The sequence below is a fragment of the Podarcis melisellensis genome (genome assembly GCF_964234715.1).
Source record: "Podarcis melisellensis genome assembly, chromosome: 10".
Classification (NCBI taxonomy): domain Eukaryota; kingdom Metazoa; phylum Chordata; class Lepidosauria; order Squamata; family Lacertidae; genus Podarcis; species Podarcis melisellensis.
This window is the reverse complement of record NC_138542.1, coordinates 74,016,843-74,037,806: the sequence shown is the minus strand read 5'-3', so window position 1 is coordinate 74,037,806 and position 20,964 is coordinate 74,016,843. Positions and strand designations below refer to the sequence as shown.

At 50.3% G+C, this 20,964-nt stretch overlaps 1 protein-coding gene across 10 annotated transcripts in view; it reads right to left on the bottom strand.

The window, feature by feature from the left end:
- SHANK3 (SH3 and multiple ankyrin repeat domains 3) overlaps window positions 1-20,964 on the bottom strand; it is a 436,398-nt gene that overhangs the window by 31,674 nt on the left and 383,760 nt on the right. For 8 of the 10 annotated variants that reach the window (XR_014172130.1, XR_014172131.1, XM_081926705.1 and 5 more), the window contains 4 exons: window positions 19,172-19,252; window positions 17,772-17,795; window positions 12,622-12,749; window positions 9,907-10,000 (listed from right to left, as the gene is read on the bottom strand). Coding sequence is in view for 8 of the 10 variants with exons in the window: in XM_081926705.1 (XP_081782831.1) it covers window positions 9,907-10,000; window positions 12,622-12,749; window positions 17,772-17,795; window positions 19,172-19,252 (327 nt within the window). In the remaining 2 variants the exon portion in view is untranslated. The remainder of the gene's footprint in view (window positions 1-9,906; window positions 10,001-12,621; window positions 12,750-17,771; window positions 17,796-19,171; window positions 19,253-20,964) is intronic. The other 2 variants (XM_081926706.1, XM_081926707.1) reach the window with 2 other exon arrangements.

Here is a 20,964-nt window from a genome sequence, read left to right as displayed (position 1 = left end):
GAAAGGTAAAGGGTTTGGATGATCATAAAAGATGCAGGAGGAAATGATTCACAATAGGACCCACAAAGGGGAGGATGAAAGTCCAGGAGATTCCTTCAAATCTTGTTTTTATGATTTATGTTTGGTATATCTCTGTTAAATTTTAATTTGAAAAATCAAATATATATTTTTTAAATAAAAAAAGCTCTGCCCTGCCCTGTGCCCAGTTCCCAATCCTTCTCTGGATGCCCTGACCAGCCCCACATGGTAGTTTTCCATTTCAAAGCGCTCCCTCCCTCCCTGCTGTTTTCCGCAGAGAGGCTGCGACTCTTGGGGGGTTTTCGTTTAAAGGAATGGTGAGCAAGAGACAACATCATAGGAGTTTATAAAACAATGCCTGGCATGGCAAAAGCAGATGGAGGAAAACTTGTCTCCCTCTCTCCTAGTGGTAGAACTCGTGGACACCCAAGGAAGCGGAATGTTGGAAGATTCGGGACAGATCAATTCTCATTCATGCAGCACAGCGTTAAACTACGGAACTCCCTCCCACAAGACGCAGTGATGGCTATCAGCCTAGATGGGTATGCTTGTGAAACATGGACCACTTATAAACGCCATCTCCAACTCCTTGAAAGATTTCATCAACAGTGTCTCCGAAAATTTTTACACATCACTTGGGAAGACAGGCGAACTAATATCAGTGTACTGGAAGAAGCAAAGATCACCAGTGTGGAAGCAATGATTCTTCAACATCAACTTCGTTGGACTGGTCATGTTGTGTGGATGCCTGATTATCGTCTTCCAAAGCAACTACTCTATTCCAAACTTAAAAATGGAAAGCGTCATGCTGGTGGTCAACAAAAGAGGTTTAAAAACTCTCTCAAGGCAAATCTTAAAAAATGTAGTACAAACACCAACGATTGGGAAACACTGGCCTGCGAGCGCTCCAGTTGGAGAACAGCCTTGACCAAAGGTGCCATGGGCTTTGAAGACACTTGAACTCAGGACACAAGGGAGAAACATGCTAAGAGGAAGGCACGCTTGGCAAACCCTCACCATGATCAACTCCTGCCCGGGAACCAATGTCCCCACTGTGGAAGGAGGTGTGGATCCAGAATTGGCCTCCACAGCCACTTGTGGACTCACTGTTAAAACCGTGTTCATGGAAGACAATCTTACTCGGCTCCGAGGGATTGCCAAAGAAGAAAAAGAGAGCAGAACTGGGCATATCCTTCTTGGCAGCTGTTTTTTGGGTATGTATGCAGACTCTTCTCTGCCCCGCTTGCCATGCAATTCAGTGGAGAAAATCTCTCCACTGACCTACATGGGGTGAGAGAATAAAGAGTTCGAATCCCCAGAAAAGGAATCTTAGCCCCTCAGCATGAACTTTGTTTCACACCAAGGTTCCTTAGCAGGGCAGGTGGGCTTCCACCCTCACCTGTCTCTTGTGGGGGGGGGTGCAGTCTATTCTTTCTCCTCATGCAAATTAATTGAGAAAGCAATTCCGCCATTAACTTGAACGGGGTGGAGAGAGAGGCTGGATTGCCAGGGCAACGACTGTCCTTGGTTGACCCCTGAGTTGGCGAGGTTCATTGACGGAAACATGAAATAGAGCCTTCAGTGTCATTGGCCCAGTCTTCGGGGAGCTCTGCCAAGGGAAACCGAGAAGGCAACTTCTGCCTCAATATTGACACATCCACCGAAAACTTTTTCATTCCATCAGGCTTTCCACAATAGCTCGTTGATGGGCCTCTGAATTTAAATTTTTATGTGTGTTCATTATATATAGGTATTACTGTAAACCACTTTGATGTTGCTTATGACATAGTGATATGTGCAGATTTGCATAAATATAGTTCTTTATCTCCTTGACATCTGAAGGGAGGGCATTTCACAGGGCAGGCACCACCACTGAGAAGGCCCTGTGCCTGGTTCCCTGTAGCTTTACTTCTCACAGGGAAGGAACCACCAGAAGCCCCTCGGAGATGAACTTATACCAACAGAAGATAATTATTAATCTTATTTTGAGACATTTCCATGTTGCAGAAGGGGCAAAGACCAGATTGGGAAATGGTCCTTGCTGTATGGTCCTTTTTTCTCACCATGAAACTTAATTGAGCGATCCCTCTACTAAACTTGCATTAACTGTCTGCACAGGTTTGGCGATCATCGAGTTGAAAGGGACCTCTAAGGGTCATCTAGTCCAACCCCACACACGATGCACATATGCACACCTGAGTTTTAACACACTGTATGACAAAGACAAGATGGCACACTTGACTTAAGACTCTCCTGCTTCTCTTTTACTATTGTCAAAAATGGCCTCTTAACCAAGTGAGATAAATCCATGAGCAGTAACATGCGCAGCCATATTGAGAGGCTGTGCAGAGGAGGGGGACCAGGATGATCAAGGGTCTGGAAATCAAGCCTGATGAGGAACGGTTGAGGGAGTTGGGGACGTTTAGCCCGGAAAAGGGGAGACTGAGAGGAGATAGGATACCCATCTTCTAATATCTCAAGGGCTGTCCCACGGAAGACGGAGCAACCTTGTTTTCTTCTGCTCTGGAAGGGAGGGCTCAATCCAATGGATTCAAGTTACAAGAAATGGGATTCCAACTAGGGTTGCCATATTTCGAACAGCAAAAAAAGACGACACATTTTCCGACTTCTACTTTTAACTACCGTATTTTTCGCTCTATAAGACGCACCTAGTTTTTGGAGGACGCACCTAGTTTTTGGAGGCTTCTGGGATAATAATAATAATAATAATAATAATAATAATAATAATAATAATAATTTATTATTTATACCCTGCCCATCTGGCTGGGACCCCCCAGACACTCTGCGAGGCTTCCAACAAAACACTAAAATACAATAACCTATTAAACATTAAAAGCTTCCATAAACAGGGCTGCCTTCAGATATCTTCTAAAAGTCTGGTAGTTGTTGTTCTCTTTAACATCTGGTGGGAGGGTGTTCCACAGGGAAGGAGCCACTGCTAAGAAGGCCCTCTGCCTGGTTCTCTGTAACTTGGCTTCTCGCAGGGAGGGAACCGCCAGAAGGCCCTCGGTGTTGGACCTCAGTGTCCGGGCAGAACAATAGCCTGGGATAACCGCGCAGCCTGCATTCGCTCCATAAGACACACACACACATTTCCCCTTACTTTTTTGGAGGTGAGAAGTGTGTCTTATAGAATGAAAAATGCGGTATCTATTGCTATGATGACTCTCATTTCACATTCCCATGAAAACGAGGACGTGTCCTGGAAAAAGAGGTCACATGGCAACCCTAAACAGGAAGAACCTTCTAGCTGTGAGAGCTCTTCAACTGTGGAACGGACTCCCTTAGAAACCTTCCTTGGAGGTTTGGAAGCAAGGGGCTGGACTAGATGCGCCCTGGGTTTCCTCTGCAGTTCTATGATTCTGCTGCTCCACGAATCTTGCCATCGTGCCTCGTCCCCCAAGTGTTTTGAGACTCTGTCGAACTGGATTCCAGGAGTATCTCGGAATACCAGCCCTCGGCTCCGAAGTGAATCACTGGCGGATTGTTGCCATTGTCCGTAATTAACTCTTTGGGAATCCCTGGAGGGAAGACGTGGTGGCTCACAATGCCTGACGACGGGGCTGTTCTCTGTGTTGTCCAACATATCATTAAAAGCGCGCCAGTGACTAGCAGGGTGCTAATCGGAGGCAATTAGTCCTTTTTAATACCAGCAGAGCTGAGTCAAAGTGGGTCAGAGGATGCGCAGGGATCTCATGAAATCACAGAGCCAGACAGGAAGAGGCCATGTGTTCTACTCTCTTGCCCTGTGGTACGATTCACTGGCAGAAAGAGCCCGTGACCTACGCTTTTATACACCTTCACAAGTTTCTTTTCCAGGGACAGGACTTGGGTAACTAACTCAAAAAGAGGCAGGAGGGTTGCTGGATGAGGCCAGTGGTCCATCTAGCACAACTTCTCAACAGTTGCAAAAGAGGAAATGTCCCCAAAATGAGGAGGTTGGTAAAAAGGGAAGTTGAAAGGCAAAGTCAAGAGCTTTAAGTCACTCCCCAAAGCTTGGGTGTTGTTTACAAAAACACAATACAGTCAAACCTCGGTTGTCGAATGTAATCCATTCCGGAAGACCATTTGACTTCTGAAACATTCAAATTCTGGGTTTCCGGCGTTCGGGAGCCGAAACGTAAGATAACGGAGGCATTCAGAAACCGAGGTTTGACTCAATTGGAGCGTAGATCAAGTACTGTGAGGGCTAGGGGGACATTGGAATGGTTTATGAGTTTAGTCAAAGATGCTGTTAGAGGCCATGAGGCTTCCTTCAAAAAATTCACAGAAGACTTGCCCAAAGGAAGAGAACAAAAAGAATACGAGGAAGTGAAAAGAAAGCTGCCAATGTCCTAATCCCAAAGGCAAGTAAGGAGTGACATGATAGAAGTTTCTGAAATCATGCATGGCACGGAGAAAGAGGATACAGAAGAGTTTTTCTCCATCTCTCCTAACTCTAGACGTCAGGGACATCAAATGAACCAAGCTGAAGGTTGGAAGATTGAGGGCAGATAAAAGAATAGTCCTTCCTTGGAGGTTTTTTAGCAGAGGCTGAATGGATGTCTGTCATGGATGCTTTAGCTAGAATCCCTTTATTGCAGGGGGTTGGACTAGATGACCCTCGGGGTCCCTCCAACTCTACAATTCTAGGATATGAAATAGGACTTAATTCTAAAAGAGCAGCTACAACAGTCTGCAACAACCAACGCGGAAGAGCCCCTTCAGGCCCCACAGATGTCAAGGTATATTGTGGCAACTGCTCCCTTCTTCAGATGCAGGTAATTTGCTTTTGGCTCATCAGCCTGGAATAAAAATATCAGAGCCTGATGACTGCCCTCTTCCTTTGCCCTCCTCCTCAGATCCTGCTGCAGCCTGCTCTGAATCCACTTCCTTTTAAAAAAATAATGCCAATCATTGCCTTTTAAAATTCTAATTCTGGGTCTACCTGGAAGGGTTCCACTATGGAAAGCCAATCTTGGATCTCTGCTTCCCCATTCGTGTGCCTCAGCGTCACGCCGAGGAGGAACAGTTTGGGAGATGCTGGGCTGTGACTCACAGCCATTTATTCATCAGCGCCTCCAGAACATTTCCAGGCGCCCAGAAATGTCTCGCATCATGAGGTCGCCCTTCCTCGCTTTCTCAATGGGAGCAGCGCTGTAGCCACAGCTTTGGCGTGATGGGGAGAGAGCAGAGAATTCCTCGGGTCTCCTGAATGCCACCAAATACCATTTGGGGTTCTCCATCTATCTGATGGGCATTTGTTTCTCAAGGCCCTCAACTTCAAGGATGCTCCAGACCAGGGAGAGGCAACCAGCAGTAGAAAAAGCTGGATGCTATTCTAGGTTGCATCAAGAGAAGTCTAGGGTCCAGATCAAGGGAAGTCATAGTACCACTTTATTCTGCCTTGATCAGAGCATGCCTGGAATCCTGTGTCCAGTTCTGGACAACACAATTTGGGAAGGATGTTGACAAGCTGGAAGGTGTGCAGAGGAGGGCGACCAAGATGATCAAGGGTCTGGAAACAAAGCCTGAATGGTTGAAGCAGCTGGATATGGTTAGCCTGGAAAAGAGGAGACTGAGAGGAGATAGGACAGCCATCTTCAAATATCTCAAGGGCTGTCACATGGAAGAGGGAACAAGCTTGTTTTCTGCTGCTCCAGAGGGGAGGACCCAAACCAATGGATCCAAATGACAACTAAACAACAATAACTTTCTGAAAGGACAAGCTCTTTGGGAGGTTGTGGACTCTCCTTATTTGGAGGTTTTTAAGCAGAGGTTGGACTGTCATGGATGCTTTAGCTGAGATTCCTGCATCCCAACTCTACAGTGAGTCCATGATTAACCTGGTCCCATCCAGATGTTGCTGGACACAGCTCTCATCAGCCGCTGCCAGACACCCTGGCCCTAGGGACTCTCAGCTGTGGCATACAAGTGCAGCCGTCTTACAAATCTCAGGCTTGCTGTGCGAGCTGATGGGACATCTGGAGCCTGAAACATCTGGAGGGCACAGGTTGGTGAAAGCTGATCCAGCAGGTCACTGAATTGATTTGGCAGGGATACACAGATTGCTTCTTTTTACAGGACACTGAGTTATTTGGGGCTGTGGAAAGAGAGCACCCCAGCGTTCCTCCAGCCTCTTGAAATATTTCACATCCATCTGGGAGTCATCCGTTTGTTCTCTTCTCCTGCCAGCTGCAGGCAGGGCTGCTCATACTCTTCCTCTGCAATGTTTGCTGTTCGAATCAGCGATAGCTTCAATTCTGCAGCACAATGAACTCAGGGCAAACCCACCTTCTTCTATATATTTTGAAACGGATTGTAGGAAGATTCAGAACAGATTTTTTTTTTCATGCAGCACTTAGTTAAACTGTGGAACTCCCTCCCACAGGAGGCCACCAACTTGGATCTAGCAAGACTCTCCCTTTGTTCTTATAATTGCACTCCAATTGCACACCCATTTGAGCCCTGGTTATAAGGCCAGAGGTCCTTTAAGCTGCCACTGTTTCCCTCCCGCCCAAGGCATTCCGAAGAGACCATTTTATTTCTGCTAAGACAAAGGCTTCTGAGCCGCATGAGTGAGCAGGGCTGGTTTTGTGGTCAGCGAATCAAACCTGGCTTTCAAAGGACTGACCGGGCAGAGACACCCTTGCCGTGCATATGCTCCATCAGGCCACAGACCAAAGCATGGAGCTCTCCGCTACAAAAGCCAGGAAAAGATTTGCTTCGAGTCACACAGAGCGGCTACCAGATGCCAAGTCTCTTATTACACCAGAAGGATGACGAGTGGTTTGGCTCCCAGCTGGCTCCTTGTCAGGAGGATGAACCTTCCTCAAAAGCTTCTTCCACCTGCTGAGGTCTCAAAGGTAAAAAAAAGAAGAAGGTAAAGGTAAAGGACCCCTGGACGGTTAAGTCCAGTCAAGGCGACTATGGGGTTGCAGTGCTCATCTGGCTTTCAGGCCGAGGGAGCCGGTGTTTGTCCACAGACAGCTTGGTCATGTGGCCAGCAGGACTAAACAGCTTCTGGAGCAACGGGACACTGTGATGGAAACCAGAGCGCACGGAAATGCCATTTACCTTCCCACTGCAGCAGTACCTATTTATCTACTTGCACTGGTGTGCTTTCGAACTGCTAGGTTGGCAGGAGCAGGGACAGATCAACGGGAGCTCACCCCATTGCGGGGATTCGAACTGCCAACCTTCCAATCGGCAAGTCTTAGGCTCTGTGGTTTAGACCACAGCGCCACCTGCGTCCCTATAGTCTCCAAGATACAAACATCTCAGCCACATCATAGATGGGCCAGATTGTCCCTTGAGCTCTCAATGCATCCTAACCCCACAGGGCACCATCTGCCACGACTATGGGCTGCTTGTAGTGGTTCTGGTCAGCAGTGGATGGCATGGGAGGGCAGAGGTGCCCCATCAGATGTCCCTGTCGATGAGTCACAGCTGCTTACTGGGCGGAGGAGAAGGTAGGACAAGGCGGCATAAGATCACAGGAAGAGCTTGATGTGTCAGGGCAATGGCGCATCCACGCCAATATCCTGCTCTCACAGAGGCTGAGCAGCTCAAGAGCCCTCTCCCCTCCTGTGGTTTCCAGCCATGGGTATTCAGGTGCATTGTTCCCTTCCAGCTGTGGAGGAAGAGCTGAGCCCTCACATCTAGTAGCCATGGATGTCTCCATGTCCAGTCCAAGTTGGGAGCCATCACTGCCTCCTGCCACAATTTCACTCTGCGCTGCCTTAAGAAGGACTTTTTTTTTGACTACGCGGAACTAGCAAAACTGACCTGTAGGATCCGATATCAGGAGGAAACAAAATTCCAAAGAGACTGGAGAAAATTTATAGGATATATAAGTAATAACTGTAGAAATTTGAAGACTCTGGCAGGAATGAAATAAATCTTATGACGTAGAGAGGATTGGATACAATAAGGAACTGTGGAAAAGTAACTGAAGTAAGAAAACCTGTTGAAGGGAGGGAAGGAAGTCAACGTTGGGCAGAGTGTGGGGGAAGAATGTGGGAAAATGACTATTAAATTTCACTTCATTTTGTTTGTCTGAATTAAAGGAAAAACCAATAAAAAGCATTTTTAAAAAATGAAGAAAAAGGACTTTCTTTTGCCTGTCTTGAATCCCCCAACAATCAGTTTCATTGTATGTCCACGAGGCAGGGAGGGTGGAGAGGCGCAGAGCCAAATTCCCACATGGACAGATGAGTGTGGAGGCAGCGACAACGGGAGATGATGGGACACAAGCTGCCTCAGACCAGGTCAGGCCTTTGGTCATCTGGAGCAGCTATGTCTATCTTGACTGACAGCCGCTCTCTCCCCCTTATCGTATTGTGGCCCCACAAGTCTAACGCACAGCAACGGCAAGGGAGACATTTTTGATGACGGCGAAATGTAGAACCGTTGCGATAGCAAATCGTAGAACCACAGAACCACAGAGCTGGACGTTGACTGCACTGCGCTGAGCCCAAAAGACTCGAGGGGAACAAAAGGGCTGCAAGCTGTTCTCTGGGACCCAAACACAAAAGCACCCTAGAGAAGCTGCCCTGTACCGAGTCAACCCATTGGCCCATCTAGCCCAGCTCTGTCCGCACGGGTTGGCAGCAGCTCTCTGGGGTTTTAGAAAGGGGCCTGTCCCTGCCTCACCTGCCGAGGATCAAACCTGTGGCATTTTCCATGCAAACCATGCGCTCCACCACTGAGCCACACAGCCCTTCTGCACCTGCAGATTTTTGAGTGGACAACTCCCTTAGAAAACCACCAAGATGCCAAAGTATTCGTCTGTTCACCCTGCTCTTGCTAGAATCCGAGGGTTGGGCGTTCGGGGAACACAGATGACAAACACGAGATACACATTCCAAGGGGCAGCTCCTTCTCTGAGATAAGAGTGTGCAGAGGCAGCGCTATGGCGGGTGCATGAACCACGGTTTCTTTTCTGGCATTTTAAAAGGGCCAGGGGTTCTTTAATGACAAGGAGGCAAAGAAGGGGAGATACAGAAGGCCTCACTAATAGCTGATATTCCTATTTTTCCTCAGAACCAGGGGGAAAAGAGATGCTGGTTTTTAAAAGAGAAGCTGAGAGACAGGGCAGCTGAATGCCAGAGAGGAGTCAGTAGAAAAAAGACAGTCACGGAACCGAGAAATTACACAAAACAAATGAAATACCGTGAAAATCCCTGCAATGAGAAGTAATCGACTTTAACATCAGCAGTAACATCTAGATCAGGGGAGCATTTCAGCCCTGTTTTTGAGTTTGTTTAAAATCTAAAACAGCTTATCTGGCATTCCTTTCTTTGAATTTGTGCTATTTAGGTTTTTAAAACCTTTTTGTAAAGGCAATACTAGAGTTTTCACAGCCGAGTCCTCAACTCCTTATTACTAATGCTTGGCTTTCTTCAAGTTGGGCTGCGTCTAAAACTTGCCATTTAGGTTTCCAAACCATTTTTGTAAACTCAGTTTTAGAAACTGTACCTTTGAGTCCTCAATCCTTTATTATTGCGCTTTGCTTCACTTATGTCGAGCTAGGATTGTAACACTTCAGAATTTTTGAGAGTTTTACCCCCTTTCTTTGAATTTGGTCATTTAAGGCTTAGGATTTCTCTATTTCTTTCTGAGGAAACTGAATAGTTCAGTTGCTCAATTCTAGGTTTTTCTAATTTTTTCCTTAAACTTTTTGATTTTTGTTATTTAGTTTAATTCTATAAGATAATATTTCTAGTCGGTTACTTCTCGTTTCAGGGATTTTCAGGCTATTTCATTTGTTTTGTGAATGCCAGAGAGGAGTCTCTGTGCCCCTGGAAGCTGTGGCGCCACGGTCCTGGCACCCAAGGGAGAAGCCTGGGGTCGTGGTTTGGGGTAGGGCAGAAGCATCACACCTACCTACGGATTTTGTCCGCGGAATTCCTTTGCGCAGGGAAATGTGGGGTTTCTCTGGACCAGTGTGGGCCGCCATCCCCTGCCGCTCAAACAGAGACTGGAAAAAAAGAGAGAGGGACAAGGGTCACTCTTCTGCCTGGCCGTAAAAAGGGACAGCCTTGCATCATAGTTTTGTGGAGGTGGAAGGAACCCTAAGAGGTCATCGCCCCCCATGAGATGCAGGAATCCCAGCTCAAGAATGCCTGGCAGTTTGATGGCCAGCTCTCAGGCACATAGCTGTCAACCTTCCCTTTTTTTGCGGGAAATTCCCTTATTCCAGCACCGTTTCCCACTGCTTCCCGCTGCTATCCAGAATTGTTAGATATCCTGTAGATTGTCCCCGGGACAGGTGAGGCTGCTGATCCCTTACAGTGGTACCTAGGGTTACATACACTTCAGGTTACAGACTCCGCTAACCCAGAAATAGTGCTTCAGGTTAAGAACTTTGCTTCAGGATGAGAACAGAAATCACGCGGCGGCAGCGGGAGGCCCCATTAGCTAAAGTGGTGCTTCAGGTTAAGAACACTTTCAGGTTAAGAACGGAGCTCCGGAATGAATTAAGTACTTAACCCGAGGTACCACTGTATTTTCAAATCTGAAAGTTGACAGCTATGCTCAGGCATTCGTGAGCTGGGATTCTGGCACTGCCGGCGGCTGGGCTAGATGCCCCGTCTGGCTCCTTCCCAATCCTACAATTCCACAATCCCTGAGACTTTGGTTTCCGCCAGCTCTGGAGAAAGAACAGCGAGGCTTTGAAGGGAGGCTGCTCTCCACCTCGACAAGTGCTTTTACTATTTTTAAAAATGGGTGCATCACCTACGTTGTCGAAATAAATAAAAAAAATTGCCCAGTAGAACCTTAGAGACAAACTACCGTATTTTTCGCTCTATAAGATGCACCAGACCACAAGACGCACCTGGTTTTTGGAGGAGGAAAACAAGAAAAAAAATATTCTGAATCTCAGAAGCCAGAACAGCAAGAAGGATCGCTGCGCAGTGAAAGCAGCAATCCCTCTTGCTGTTCTGGCTTCTGGGATAGCTGCGCAGCCTGCATTCGCTCCATAAGACGCACACACATTTCCCCTTACTTTTTAGGAGGGAAAAAGTGAGTCTTATAGAGCAAAAAATACGGTAAGTATGTTCTGGGTATAAGCTTTTCGTGTGCATGCCCACTTCTTCAGATACACTGGAACAGAAGTCGCCAGACCCTTATATATTGTGGGAAGGTGGGGTGGGGTTTTTCTCAGTAGGATAGTGGGAGATGGGTGACTGACTCAATGGATATGGTCAACCTGTTGATGACTGTTAACGACTGCAGTTAGTCCTACAGGAAAAAGAATGGGATAAAAAGCTTGCAGACGAAAGCTTATACCCAGAGCAAACTTAGTTGGTCTCTAAAGTGCTACTGGACAATTTTTTTATTTATTTTGACTGCATCAGACCAACACGGCTACCTACGTGAATCTACGTTGTCAAGACCACCTTGACCGCTTCAGTTGGCGGAATCGGCACTACAGTGGTACCTTGGTTCTCAAACGCCTTGGTACTCAAACAACTTGGAACCGAAACACTGCAAACCTGGAAGTAAGTGTTCCGGTTTACGAACTGTTTTCGGAAGCCGAACATCCTCCATTTTGAGTGTTATGCTTCCGCTTTGAGTGCCACACTTCCATTTTGATTGTTACAGTCTGTGTGACTGCAGTACATTTTTTATTGCTTTCCTTTTATGGATCCATGGTCTCGTTAGATAGTAAAATTCATGTTAAATTGCTGTTTCAGGGGTTGTTTTTAAAAGTCTGGAATGGATTAATCCATTTTACATTACTTTCTATGGGAAAGCACGCTTTGGTTTTGTAACACTTTGGTTTTGTAACCGACTTCCAGAATGGATTAAGTTTGAGAACCAAGGTACCACTGTACTGCAGGTACCCCATAACACCCATTCCATGTTTCTAAGCACTTGATAGTTTAGTGTGGCAGCACCTTTGGAACTCCCTGCCTATTGATATCAAACAGGAGCCTTCACTGTACTCTTTTTGGTTCCTGCTAAAAAACCCCCAACATTCTTGTTTAGACAGCCCAGAAGCTTAGGAAGTCGATGTGAATTCTAACTTGTTTTAGTACAGTCATATTTCATGTTACGTTTGCTTCATGTTACGTTCTTTCAGGATACGCCCCACGGTGACCCGGAAGTACCAGAAAGGGTTACTTCCGGGTTTCGCCACTCGGGCATGCGCAGACGCACAAAGTGACATCACGCACATGCGCAGAAGTGGCGAATTGCAACCAGCGCGTGCGCAGACGCGCTGCTGCAGGTTGCATTCCTTTCATGTTGCAAATGGGCCTCCGGAACGGATCCTGTTCACAACCAGAGGTACCACTGTATTTTAATTTTCGGTATGTTGCAATTCTCCACCTTGATTTTCTTGACTTATCTTTTTGTAAACCTCTTTGAGGGGTGGGTGTTTGGTGTATAAATTTCATGAAATATATAGACATCCCCCCTTCTTTCCTTTTCAACCAGGGCAAAGCATTCCAGTGAGATGGGCCATGTCCTTAGCTCTCTCTGTCCCGAAAGGCTGCTCCCTTCCAACCCCTGGAATCCTTCCCAGTTTGTGGCTTTCCTTGCCGCACCCCCTGGCCTGCCCCCCCCAGCCCGCTGTGCTCCCGTATCTCTCACACTGATCTCCGCAGGGGTGATCCTTCTGCTGGTGGGTCTCTGCTTCACAGTGGCTGCCCTGGAATCTGCCTCCACGATGTCCGCTCTCAGCGAGGGCTCGGCGGCTGCCAAGATCTCATCCAGCTTCTCTGCAAAGTCAAGACACAGCATCCCCGTGAGCCAGGCTTGGCCTCTGAAGGCAGGAACTGGACACAGAGATGGGCTGGGTGTGCTGCCAAGGGGAGGGTGTGCTTGCATGCCAGCAAGGGAGCCCTGCGGCCTTCTGGGTGGCTGGCGAGGCATCGCTCCCTTCGCCTTGTAGGAGAAAAGAGCCCCCCCCACAGGAACCTTGAAAGGATCAGCACCCAAAGGGCCACAATTGGGTCCATGAGATCACCTATGCACCTGTTCCATGGAAGTGAGAGCTGGACCATAAAGAAGGCTGATCGCCAGAGAATTGATGCTTTTGAATTCTGGTGCCGGAGGAGACTCTGGAGAGTCCCATGGACTGCAAGAAGACCAAACCTCTCCATTCTGAAGGAAATCAGCCCCGAGTGCTCACTGGAAGGACAGATCGTGAAGCTGAGGCTCCAATACTTTGGCCTCCTCATGAGAAGAGAAGACTCCCTTGAAAAGACCCTGATGTTGGGAAAGATGGAGGGTGCAAGGAGAAGGGGACGACAGAGGAGGAGATGGTGGGACAGTGTTCTTGAAGCTACCAGCATGAGGGAGGCAGTGGAAGACAGGAGTGCCTGGCGTGCTCTGGTCCATGGGGTCATGAAGAGGCGGACACAACTAAACAATGCACCTGTTCAGCCACTTTGATCTGGCACTATTACAGGTGCAACTTAATGCCAACTCCACATTTGTAAGGACTCAGATCCTTTAGTATGGTGGTGTCTGTACTTTGGAACTCCCTGCCTCTTGATGTCAGGTGGGTTCCTTCACCATGCTTTTTGCAGTGCTCAACAACAACAAGCCTACCCAGAAGCATAGGAAGTTGATGCGAGTTCTAATCCTGCCCTCTGCCTACTGTTATTTTAATTTTTCAGAAGTAAATGGTGGCTGTTGCTTGTTCTTAGTGTCAATGTTATTGTTGTATCTTTTCCCATAAACCACTTTGAAGATTCCTCCTCCCATTAAAAAACACCAAGTGGAGTACAAGAATTATGAAATAAATAAATAAATGAAAAATGGGCCCCTCCCCACCTTTGTTCTTTCAGGTCACATACATGTGTGTCCGTTTCACCCTTTCCAATCCTTTTGTTTCAAAAAAAGTGCTCAACAACACTTGGACATGCTACTTTGGGCTCAGCTATACAGCTGCAAATTTAACATTTTAAGTATGTTTTAAGTGTGTTATACAAATGTGACACTAGGGGTCATTTTACCTTTACTCCCATAGAAAGACTACCTTAAAAAAATAAAGGGACCCCTGACCATTAGGTCAAGTCGCGGACGACTCTGGGGTTGCGGCGCTCATCTCGCTTTACTGGCCGAGGGAGCCGGCGTACAGCTTCTGGGTCATGCGGCCAGCAGGACTAAGACGCTTCTGGCGAACCAGAGCAGTGCACAGAAACGCCGTTTACCTTTCCACCGGAGCGGTACCTATTTATCTACTTGCACTTTGACATGCTTTCGAACTGCTAGGTTGGCAGGAGCAGGGACCGAGCAACGGGAGCTCACCCCGTTGCAGGGATTCGAACCGCCGACCTTCTGATCGGCAAGTCCTAGGCTCTATGGTTTAACCCACAGTGCCACCTGCGTCCTTGAGCCAATGGTTGGGCCAGCGCAAAAGGCTGGTTTCCCCATGGTTTCTCATCACAGCCTCCCCTCCTCCTCTCTCCTCCTCTCAGGCCCCTTCATCCCTCTGGATGAGACCGTATGGCACACCCACCACTTCCTGCCAGGAGCTGCCAGCAAACATCTCGCTGCTGCTTGTTTGGGCACATTCGTCTGCTGGCCCTGATTTGGGCATCCTTTCTCTGCCTGAAGCCCCTTCCCCCTTCGAGTCTCACTGCTGCCCGGTCTGATGGGCTCACTTTCATGCCCAGGCTCTGAATCTAAGAGGCGCCTCTCCCCCCAAGGAAGATGGCAACACACCTGCCAGCCACCGTTATGCGATCAGGGAGTTGCTTTCACCATTAGAACCACGGCAGTCATAAAGAAAGAAACAGCCCGTTGCTTCATTGCTTGAGGACTACTGATGAAAGCAAGCACCCAGGTCAATCCTTTAAAAGCTTGTTTTAATAATAATAATAATAATAATAATAATAATAATAATAAAATATTTATACCTCGCCCTTCCCGGTTCAGAAAACCAGGCTCAGGGCGGCTAACAACAAATTAAAAACACTTAACTGATGCAACAAAAAACAGCATAAAATACAGTATAAAACGTGAATAACAATACCTTCAGAATTCAAAAATCAGTTTAGGGGGGAAATCCATCCAATAAACATTAGATGATCACCAGGGCTAGCTGGCTAAATTAGTCCTACTTGGGCCAGCGAGGAGACCAGGGGAGAATTAGCTGTGGGATCCCAGAGTGGGTAATCTTCATAAGAAGGAGAGAGGGTGGAAAGGAAGGGGGAATAAAAGATCAGGCTAAGTTCAAATTGAAAGCCAGGCGGAATACCTCTGTCTTACAGGCCCTGCAGAAGGAAGTTAAATCCTGCAGGGCCCTGCTCTCCTGGGACAGAGCAGTCCACCAGGTCGGAGCCATCACTGAGAAGGCCCTGGCTCTGGTGGAGGATAGTCTGACTTCCTTAGGGCCCGGAACCTTTAAACTATGGTTATTCATGGACCTCAAGGTCCTCTGCAGGGCATACCAGGAGAGGTGGTCCTGTAAATGCAAGGGCACGTGAGAAAAATCTCCTGTGTCGCATATTAGCCGGCCTTGCTTGTCTCTGGGTGGTTCTAGACTGTTGCCTTATGGCGTTTAAAATCCTCTGTTGTTGTGCCGTTAATTGCAAGTGGAATTGGAGTTGATTTTCAATGCTTTGCATAGGGTATGCACTTTCCTTGGGAGCACCCCCTGCTATGCTCTACCGAGACCAGCGTGTGATGGCAGGATAAAGATGGACATCTCTCAGCCCACCAGCGGACATGTTTGCACATAACGCCATGCCAAAACACGGCTTATGGCCGATGCGCACCTGAGCTCTGGCTTGGTTTTCTGCTCTTTAAAGCTCCATGTCTGAGTGCCCTTTTAATTTCTCCGGAGCGTTCCCTGGTGAAAACCCGCTCTTTAAAGCTCAGTTGGAGCAAATGTCAATCTGCAGAAAACCCGAATGGATGTTTGCCCCGATTCAGCTTTAAAGAATGGGTTTTTGTGGAGAAAGCTTGGGGCAAAGACCATTCGGACACAGAGCCTTAATAAATTGTGGACCTCTGCCTGGGAAGAACAGGACAAAAGCTAAGTCTGGAGAAGCCCTTAGTGTGATGTCTGAACCCGGGGTCATGAGGACCAAGATGATGAAGAGTCTGGAAGCTGAGCCTTATGAGAAGCAGTTGAGGGAGTTGGGGATGTTGAGCCTGGAAAAGAGGAGACCGAGAGGTGATGTGAGCCCTTCTGAAGGGCTCTCACATGGAAGATGGAGCAAGCTTGTTTTGTGATGCTCCAGGACCTGAAGTGATGGGTTCAAGTTACAAGAAAAGAGATTCTGACTCAACATCTGGAAGAACTTCCTGAGGGCAAGAGATGTTTTCACTGCCATGGTTTCCCTCGGAAGGTGGTGGACTTTCCATCATTGGAGCTTGGCTGGCCAGGTGTCCATGGATGTTTTAGATGTGATTCCTGCATTGCAGAGGGTTGGCTTAGATGACCACTGGGTTCCCTTCCAATGCTACAGTTCTGTGATTCTTTGATTCTACTAAAAAGCCTGCTGGATGAGGCCAGTGGCCCAGCTAGTCCAGCAACCTGTACTCACAGGAAGTGACCAGATGCTCATTATGGGAAATCAACAAGGAGGATTAAGTGTGCGAAACCACCCAGTTTCTGAATGCCTGAGGACTCCAGCCTGAAGCTCGCAATTGGCGTGGCGGAAGGAGCTGCTGTTTCACACTTTCTTGATAATTTTAATGCCTGTGGAATTTGCATTTGGCTATCAGCAACTTCTAGCCATCTATGTTTGGGAACCTGGAGAGGAGCAAGCCCAAGAACTCCCTCCTGGTGTGGTTTTAGGCCACGATGAGGTCGCGCCGATCTATTTATGTAATTCTTTTATTGCACTTTACATTTTATCATGTGGATACGGAGCTCTGGCAATAGAAACAGCCATTAAAAAGCTATAAGAAAGGGGAACAGGAGCCTTGAGGCAATTGCTCGGAGGCTGAGGAAACGGTGTCCCCAATTAGTTTAGTGGTTCCTCTCATCTTGCTGGCTTTCGGAGAGCGTGCAAAACCTGAGAGGCCCAGGGCTGCTGCTGAGGGGTCACCATGGCCCTGAGTTACCATAGAATTGCAGATCTCAAGGGATCCCTAGGGGTCATCTTGTCCACCCCTCTGCAATGCTAATGAAGGCGCTGCATTGATGACTGTTTTTAACTAATTGCCATCGCTGTTTATTTTCTGCTGGAATGGAGGAAGCCTATACATGGGGTGTGCTGTTTGGATATACGTTTTGTGTGTGTATGTGGGTGTGCACACAGATCTTTGCACAACGCAGCCACAGTCATGCAAGCAAACAAAACACCCTAAGCCCTCGTCGTTCTTTGAACCTGAAGTGGTGTCTGGAGGGGTTGCCCCTGAGCTCAGCAAGAGTGCTACATCCAGAAATCCACACGGACACACTGGCCGGTCTTCAAGGAGCTGACCTCACATTCCCCGGGAAAACTTTACAGAGGACTCATGGATGGACACTCATTCCACGGGCTGCACTGCCGTCCTCCCCACCAACAAACAACGTGAACTTAGGACGTGGTTTGCCAGACTGGCACGAAGCCTTCCTCTCCAGAACCTCCCTCCTTCCACAAACGGAACAGTGTATTGCAATGACCAGAGCAAAAGGCCCACTCTCCCATGTGTCCTGCGGCCATTAGCATGGACTGGGGTCCCAGTGCACCTTCCCATCAGGCTGGGGAGAGAGGGAGGGAGGGACGAAGGGAGGGAGGGGCAGCTTGGATCAAAAGGGGTTTGGACGAGCCCTGGAGACGGGCATTTGAACTCACCCCCTTTCCTCCTCCGCATTGAGGCTTGGAATCAAGAAACAAAAGTACAGGACATCAATGGTGTGCAGGGTGCACTCCCCCCTTGCCCCCACACCCTTGGCATGCTGCGCCCCCTTCTCTGCTGCCTCTGCCAAGGCAAGATGGCTCTATGGGGAAGGGTCTGTCCCCAGGTTTTTTGGGGGGTGGCAAGTTGCAGTCTGTGATGCTTCCCAACATGCAAGCCCCCACCCTGTCATGCACCCTCTCACCTTGGGGGGGGGATGCCTTCCCATCCTCAAATAGCCCCCCCCCAAATTGCCGAAGAAGCCACCGCTGGCGATTTTCCTTACGAGGCCTCCCCAAGGAGCACCCTGAGCAAAGACAGACTTTGCCACCCCAAAGGGGGGAACAGTGACCCCCCCGGGATGCCAAGACTTTTCTCTGGAGTGGGGTGGAAGCAAAGGGGCACAGGAAACCATGGTTCTCTCTCCCCCCCCATAGGGCACCGACCTTCGCACTCCACCAAACCTTCCCTGCTCAGAGAAAGAACACAGCATTCCTGAGTCTGGAAATGGGTTGGGGGGCATTTAGTGGGGTGGGCATAGGGGTACAGCCCCGTTAGCCCAGCTAAGCAGGTCCAGGCCCGGGTGAGAGACCTCTTGGGCACCCACCCAAATCTATGCCACCTTGACGTCCGGGGAGGAAGGAAGGTGGGAGAGAGCAAGGCTGAGAATGAGTCGAAAGGACGACAGGCTTGGAGGGGGGGTGGCTGTGCCTGGGCAGCATGAGGGCAAAGGCCCAGAGCTGGCCACAGAGAGGGAAGCTCTGCTGGAAGCGCCAGGGAAAGCAGTCTGGCATTAAGCAGGGAGCCTCAGCAGCATGTTGCTGGCGGCAGGAATGGGCACAGCGACGCAGGACCAGGAGGGGAAACCGGGCCCCACAAGGACCACGCCAGGGAAGTCGGGAGAGGGGAAACATTGCTGTTCGTGCAGGGGGGAGAGTGTTGGGCCAGGACCCGGGAGAGGCCTGGGTTCAAATGCCGCCCACCCACTCTCAGCTCACCGGGCGTGACTTTGGAAGCCAGTCACTCCCTCTCTCGGGCCAACCCACCTCACAGGGTTGTTGTGCTGGTTAAATGACATGGGAGAGGCCAGGGTTCAAATCCCCCCACTTGGCCAGGAAGCTCACTGGGCGTGACCTTGCTGCACCGCCAGTCTCACCTACCTCCAGGGTTATATTTGGGAGGGCAGTGGCCTTGAAACAGCCTCGGAACTGGAGCCCAGGGCAGGTGGGTGTGGCCAGGGGAGGTGGTGCGTGCCTGAGGAGTGGGGGCAGCCACCCTCCGCCCCGCCCGCCCGCCATGCATGCTCTCCTTTGGGTCCACCCCCTCGACTCCCCCCCGCCCCCTTGCCAGGACTCACCCAGCTCCTCCAGCTCAGCGGTCATAGACTTGGATCGCAGCGTCAGGGTGGTGCTGGGCGCCCTCTTGGGCGGTGGCGGGGCTGAAAGGAAGAGGGAGGGCATTTTGCACTTGCGGTCCAGCAGCTTCCTGGGCGTTGCCAGGTGCAGGTGCCACTTCTTCTCCACGGCCTGGATCTCCTCGTACTCGCGGGAGGAGGAGGAGTCGCACTGCTGAAGGATCTTGTTCAGGCTGCGAGTGGAGGCAAACTTCTTCATGGTCCCGCGGCCGGCCGGGGTGGGAGCAGGGAGGGCAATCAGGGCAGGGGCAAGAGAGCGTTCTGGCCGGGACCCTCAGCTCAGGGGGCTCCCGGGCATGGTCTGCCCAATCCTGCCTCTCAGCAGACCCTCTCCCTGGCCGGCGGCCCCCTCCCTGCCAGGGAGGCCATGGGCAAAGGGGGCACGGCACCAAGGTGATATCGCTGGTCCTAGGTCCTCGTTCCCATGGCCAGGCCCTCGTTCCCCTGCCTGGCCTGGCTCTCCATTAACTCTGGGGGCTGACACTGCCCTTGGGGCCTCTGCCCGGTGGCAGTGCTGCCAAGCGGCTTGGGCACGTGGAGACCTCGCTCTGAGGCGGCGGCGGCAGAGGGCAGGGCTGGTCTCCGGCTCTCCCTAGCCAGCCCGTCCGGCGGCGGCGATGCCAGAGCGAGGCTCCATCTGCCATGGGGTTTGTGACAGAGCGGAGGAGCGGAAAGGCTGGCTCGTCGCTCCGCTCTCCCTCGCCCCGAGATCCGTAACAATGCGGGCTTCAACGCTCCCCGTCGCCATGGAAACCGGAGCTCCGAGCTGCTGCCGGAGGCGCCTGCATCAGAGACCCCCAAAACAGGGGCGGGGGGGGGCAGAGAAGAAGCACAATTCCCACACAAGGCGAGCCGGGGAGGAAGCTGCGGGCCCAGTCGGGGTGGGGGCAAGGCCAGAGAGTCGAGGGGGGCGGGAGGACCTCTGTCCGCCACGCGATCCTGCCCTTGCTGAAGCCGCGAGCAATTGGGCTGTCTCCTGCCAGGAGATGGGTGCCAGCCGGCTCGTGCAGGAGGTGCCCGGGGTCTTCACTGCCGGAGAAGGTCTTCGCGGTGCCCAGCCCAGAAGGTGCACTTTCTGAAAGCAGGAGACAGGTGCTTTGCTGGGTGCCGGCCACCTGGGTGCTCAGGGATGGATCGCCACGTCTGCAGGAGGTGCCGAAAGCTCAGAAACGTGTCTCTCTCTCTCTCTCTCTCTCTCTCCCTCCAGCCAGGGAATGTGCAGACCCCCCAGGAGGCAGTGAGCAGAGTCAGCAGTGTGATGCCCACCGCACAGCTCCGTCTTCCCCACGACTCGCACTCGCGCGCTCTGGCAGCGCGCAGGATAATTACAGCTCTGGGTGGCAAGTTGCCTCCCTTCCTCTCCCCACTGCTGGCTCTCCAAGCCGCCTGGCTCCCTGCCACCCAAGCAGGCAAGGAGGGACCCTGGAGCTCCCCCCACAGCCGTCTCCTCCTTCCCCACAGCACAGACCCACGGGGCTAAAAATAGGAGCCGAGCCCACCCTCCCCCTCGCTCTGTCTCCGCTGTGTGGGAGGGAAGCTGCCTCGCTTTCCCAGCTCCCTCTCCACTCGCTTCTGTGGCACCAGGGAGTGGGGGGGGGGGGAAGGCAGCCACTGCCCCACCCCATACCAGGAAGGAGAGGTGGTGTGGTGTGGGGGGGGGGCTCAGCCAGAAAGGAGAGCTTGTAATGGGCGGGTGCTGCTCACATGGAGCATGGGAGGCGCATGAGATGTGACTG